Source organism: Saccostrea echinata, unplaced genomic scaffold, assembly GCF_033153115.1.
Source record: "Saccostrea echinata isolate AGI-Se365-2 ecotype Australia unplaced genomic scaffold, CSIRO_AGI_Sech_v1 ptg000030l, whole genome shotgun sequence".
Lineage (NCBI taxonomy): Eukaryota > Metazoa > Mollusca > Bivalvia > Ostreida > Ostreidae > Saccostrea > Saccostrea echinata.
In genome coordinates, this window is record NW_026889779.1 from 27,778,850 (window position 1) to 27,785,000 (window position 6,151).

The following is a 6,151-nucleotide window of genomic DNA, read 5'->3' on the forward strand; positions in this document are numbered from 1 at the left end:
CAGTAAATTTTTAACCTAGCTCCATTTTTCAGCTCATGGCGGGTTTGAACGGTCGACAGGGATGTTTACTCCTCCTGGGCATCTGATCCCACCTCTGATGTTTCCAGGAGCACTTGTTTTCTCCTGTTCACGATTGGTATTCTTTACTGGACTTACGGGATTGATCACTATTCTTGACTGTCTTCAACGTTAAAGCACATTAGTATCCAATGTATTAAACGGGGATAAAAAGCACAAAATTAGATTACAAAATGCGCATTTAAGATTACTACCGTTCCATTGACAAATAACAAGATATTTTCATAGTATTATTAGTATTTTATGCTTTTCACAGTGATCGTAGGACATTTTTAGCTTTACATTAAATATCACTCTTCATGATTTAGTTACAGAGACAGAACTAAAAATATTATTTTCAAAACAAAGTTATCTAATGCCTTAAGCTTAAAGCTTCTTTATTTCTTAATTTTCTTTATAAAGAAAATTATTGTCTATTCTGATTTATTATTGTATCAGTGTTATAACAGTATACAATATGGGGAGATGGCAAGATTCTAGGGGGTTTTGAATTCTTTTTCACCCAAAATCTGCTTGGCGGCAAGTATGACATCTTACCTGAATTCTCCTTAGCAATAATGTTACAAATTATGCAAGCATTTTGTAGATAATCAAATTTGTTTAAATTTATGGATAAATAAAACAAACTTTTTCTTTCGGAAATCAATATTTTCTCATAGATTTATATTAAAATAGTTTACCAGGTTTGTTTTTCAAGTAAAGTGGGAGAATTTTGTAAGATTTTGTAACATTGTAAAAAATATGTGCAAAAGTTTGTATAAAATCTTAAAAGAAACGATGCAAAGTCGCATGTCTAAGCAGCAAAGAAACCTTACGATTTCTTTATATTTTAGAGATTTATTATTTATGTTATTTATATTCAAATTACAAAATCAGTCAAAAAATATCAATCAATGTATTAAATTTTTGTTTGTGTTATGTATGCTTTAGGCAGGAATGGGGTCACAAAGGGGTCAAAATTGTAGCCAATTATCTTTGAATTTGGTGGATTTCCCCTATTACATTTTCTTTATTGCATGATTATTAACTTCTGAACACGTGGACTAGCAGTAAATTCCTTTGTCCAGTAATACTTCTTGTTTAGTTACAGAGTAAAACTCCACGTTAACCTTGAATGCATTTAAAAGGGCATTTAAGGACTCGAACTAAGGTCTGTTAAGTAAAAACAGAACAATGTCATATAAAAAAACCATACAACCATGCCAGAACCAATACGTCTCCTCCTGTTTATGGAGACATAATTATGAAAAGTAAACAATTTAAAATTTTGAATTTATTGTTAGACAACCCCTCCTATTGAGTGTTATATTTGTCTTTTTCTTTTAATTAAACAGTGCAATTGATACTGATAAATTACATTGATTAGTTAAAATATTAAGCAACTTCCAAGTAGACAATCAAGCAATGTGAAAAATTAATACCTAAGCACGACACCACATTTTTTTGCTTATTTCCCTGCTTTGGAAATCAATAAGAAAAGTAAAATAATGCCAATTGCTTGGAAGCCCTCAATTAGCAATTATAAAGAATATTTGTATTGCAAATACGTTCTATTTAATCAACAAAACGACTACAAAATATATGATTAGTATCTTATACGCTCCAATAACGCTTAAAAGGTTTGATATTTATGGTCTGTATTCCAGCCGACCAAAATGAGTTTGATAAAGCGAAATAGAAAAAGTGAGAATTAAAAGAAAAAAATTAGGGGTGTCAAAAACTTCCCAGCAACCACTTTGTGACCTTAAGATATGTCCTTGAATCAGAATAAAAAAAACACAAAGAAATCATGAAGCAATTAATTAATTGACTGAAATATTTTAATCAATTGTTCAAAATCACTCTTTAAAGCATATATTCGACTTTCAAAAAATCTCAATGTCCAGTGATCTTTTTGAAGTGACCTTGAGTTGAGTCACGTCATACCCTCAAGTCAACATGAACGACAGACTTTAACTATTCCATTGCTCAGTGACTTTGACTTTTGAAATAATACGCTTGAAGTAAGAAAAGAAATGGCGTTAATGAAAACATTTTATCATTTCATTTCCCTTTTTAACGTCTTAAGCATTTTGTCTAAAACATTTTATTCATTTCTTTCAGATAAAGATTGGATTGACGGTTGCTTTTGTGTTCGTTACAATTTGTATGTATACACTTATGTAGTTTTTTTGCTCTTGTTTTCTCTTATTGACTGCCTTCGAGGGCAGCAAATTTTCAAAGTTCTACATTTTTAAATGTTGAATTGACATTAATTTGGTGAATATTTATATTTGAAACTCAATTCATACGAAAATGTTTGAACTCCAAGGTACTTCCTTGAATAAATTTGGCAGTCATACTTGAATGAAAAAATAATTGCGAATTAATTAAGTATACGTGAAGGTTTACAGTGTTTATTGCTCGCATAATTTCATAACTGTCGAACACCAACGAATGCAAAATAGAATATTGCTGATCCCTCATTTAGTACAATGTAATAATAGTAATATTATAGTAAACGTCATGGCGGTGCAATATCTCACTGACAGATCTAACAGCAGTTTTAAGGACTCAGGTGACTTATTGCTATCTGTTTTCGTCCGTCGTCGTTCGTCTTATGTCGTTCGTAATATTTTTTTTTTTATTTTTTAAACATTTTCAGCTTCTTCTCTGGAACCATTGAACTAAATTCAACCAATTTTGGCATATGGCATCTATGGGTGAAGGGAAACAAAAATTGTGAAATTCATGGCCTCTGGACCCCTGGGGCCTGAGGGGGTGGGCTAAAACCATAAAAAATAATGCAATCTTTAAAAATTTTCTTCTTTACTCCTGGACATCAAGCAGTCAAACTGTTGGCATGATTGTAATGAGCATTAAGCCCTTCACCCAAATTTTGAAACCCATGGCCCCGGGGACAGTTCTGATGATTGGGCGGGGCCCTGTTGAATATATAGTGAATATGCATTATTTCTTTAAAAATCTCCTCCGCTCCTGGGTATTAAAGAAACAAACTAGATGCATAGTTATTCTGAGGAAGGGTGCCTTTTGGAAAATTGTGAATTTCATGGTCCCTGGGTCAGGGTTCTGGTTTTAAGGCGGGGGTCCAATGATTATATAGTGAAAATGAATTCTTTGAAAATCGTCTCCCCTGCTCCTTGGTATAAAGGAAACAAACTAATGCATAGATTTGATGTGGAAGGGTGCTGCTTCCTAAATTGTGAATTTCGTGGCCCCAAGGTCAGGGATTCTAGTGTTAGGGCGGAGCTCTAATATTTATATAGTGAAAGCATTAATACCTTGAAAATATTCTCCTCTGCTCCTGGGTATTGAACCGAAGAAATAAGTACATAGTTATGATGAGGAAGGGTGCCTCTTTTAAAATTGTGAAATTCATGGACCCTGGGTCAGAGGTTCTGGTTTTAGGGCTGGTTTTAATTCACCAGAATTATATAGTAAAAATGCATTAATTCTTTGAAAAATCTTCTCCTCTGCTCCTGGGTTACTAGGCTGATGAATTAAGTACATAGTTATGATGAAGAAGACTGTCTCTTCCAAAATTGTGAAAGATGTTGCCCCAAGATCAGGTGTTCCGGGTGGATGCTTATTTATTACGTACTGAAAATAAATTAATGCTTTGAAAATCTTTTCCTCTGCTCCTTGGTTTTAAGCATACAAACTAAATGTATAGTTATGATGAGGAAGTGTGCCCCTTCAAAAAATGTGAATTTCATGGCCCCCTGGGTCAGGGGTTCTGGTATATGGGCGGAGCTCTATTGAGTATATAGCAAAAATGCATTAATACTTTGAAAATCTTCTCTTCTGCCCCCGAGTTTTATGCAAACAGACTAAATGCAATAATATCAAATGCAAATTTTTTAATATAAATGTAAGTCTAATGTGTTATTTCTCTGCTCCTGTGTACCTAGGATGCAAACAGATTACAAAATGATAATAAGTAGGGAGTTACTCCCTTTTGCTAAATTTGTAAAATTTAAGAAATCCTTGTATATAATTTAATTAGAACGTTATTTGATTGAATAAGAATGCAAGAAAGAATGTTATATATATAGAAACCAAATTAAAATGAATATTTAGTTTAAAGAAGCAAAGCAAGATCAAGTAGGATTTTTGCTTGGAAAACAATATAGAAGATTGATATGAAGATTATTTATGTAGCAAAGGGCCAGTTGTATTTTGTATGCATATACTGTTGCATTGATGAGTTATTGTCAAGTGAATTCATGGAGATCAGAGTTTTGGTACATGTACCTTACTGAAGTGAACTAGTAATCAGAGAGATAGGGGGACTTGAGGACATGTTGTAGTTAGTAAATACTGGCAAATAGCCACGATGTGTAGCCAAGTCTCTCTTTGTGTACTTAATTGTAGCATTAGGCAAGTAACAGACACATATCTGTATATATTGAATATCTTACACACTACGAAAGTGCCCATTGTATTTGTATATCTTGCATTCATTAATTATCATTTCTGTAGACTTAGGAATTCAAGTACGATCCCAAGAAGATCAAACTATTTTTACCAGATTTGTGAAATTATTGGGCAAAATAGCTTCATCTATCACTTAATTTTGTTTTAAACTACTTTGAATCCTTTACAGTGTTATACTATACTCAGGTAACCGTTACGGCCCTTAGACCTCTTTTATTTGTTTGTTTGTTTTTGACTGCTCAGTAAACCATTCGAAATATTAGACTTTTTCTTATAGATTTATAGAGGATGCAGTTTTTAAGGGTATAACAAATGAAAGTTTTGTCTTTCTTTTAAATCCTTTAGATCCGGTCGTGGAATCGGTGCAGTGTTATTCGGGATACTGTTTTCACAGTGGAACGTGCACTAACTCGCCTAATGCGACGTGTACGTGTACGGTCGGATTTGTTGGGGGGCGATGTAAAAAAAGTGAGTATGATGTCTTGTTTGATTGATTTACAGTCATGCATAATAAAGAGTTAATCAAAATATTTTGGTGTCTGTTTACCGGTAACTAACTCCTTACATGTATTCATAATCCAGATAGTATAAGTTCTACAGGATTATTTCCCTTGTGAATAAATCAGGATGATACATCTTTGTGTAATCTTGTAACATAACACCGCGCTACCCACAGCTTGACACTTAATTAGTCTTTCATAATGTTTATTCTGTGAGCTTTTTAGTTCACCTGATCTGAAAGTTCAAGTAAGCTTTTCTGATCACCTTTTGTCCGTCGTCCCTCCGTCCGTCCATCTGTAAACTTTTCACATTTTCAACTTCTGGGCTAGAATAGCTGAAACTTATGCGGAAGCATTCTTTGGTAATGCAGATTCTAAATAGTTCAAAACATTGCCCCAAGGGGTAGGGTGGGGACACAATAGGGAATCAAACTTTTACTTTGAAATTTATAGGGAAAAACTTTAAAAATCTTCTTCTCAGGATCCACTGGTTCAAAAAAAAGCTAAAACTTATGTGGAAGCATCCTTGGCTAGCGTAGATTCTCAATTGTTCAAATCATGGCCCCAAGGGGTAGGGTGGGGCCACAACACGTATTACAATGGAGAAATCTGGTGAAGAAAAGCAGGGCAAAAGTAACTCAAGTGAGCGTTGTGGTTCATGGTCTTTTATTTAAATAACTGCAAAAGGAAGATAAGAATAACGAACGACCAGTGACTTGAAACGAGATTGTTGAAAGCCCTGTAACTTCAATTTATTTGTCGCCGCCTGTCTCCTTAATGATTGATCGTAGTAAGTACATATCAATGAGTATCGAACAGGTGATTATTGAATATAATGACAAAAATATGGTGAGCTGAAGATTGAAAAGCTGGAGTCATTCCATTTGTCTTAAAGTATACTTGTAATTTGACCATTAATATTGACTGACTATAGACATCAATGTCCAAATATGTAAATCCGTACTAAATGAAAGGAGATGGACGAACAAGGCGTGCAGATTGCCTATAGTATCAGATGCATAAAAATCATATATATTTTTTGATTTTTTTATTTAGAGTAAAGTTGTTATAAGTGTGTCTTTGCTACATGATATTCCTAACCAAATAATGTATATTTGCACGCACTCATAGAAGAC

At 33.7% G+C, this 6,151-nt stretch overlaps 1 protein-coding gene across 1 annotated transcript in view; it reads left to right on the forward strand.

The window, feature by feature from the left end:
* The first annotated feature begins 2,583 nt into the window (after nt 1–2,583).
* LOC133197002 (uncharacterized) overlaps nt 2,584–6,151 on the forward strand; it is a 26,506-nt gene continuing 22,938 nt past the window's right edge. The window contains exons 1-2 of the mRNA XM_061332843.1: nt 2,584–2,635; nt 4,861–4,983. Of these exons, the coding sequence (XP_061188827.1) occupies nt 2,584–2,635; nt 4,861–4,983 (175 nt within the window). The remainder of the gene's footprint in view (nt 2,636–4,860; nt 4,984–6,151) is intronic.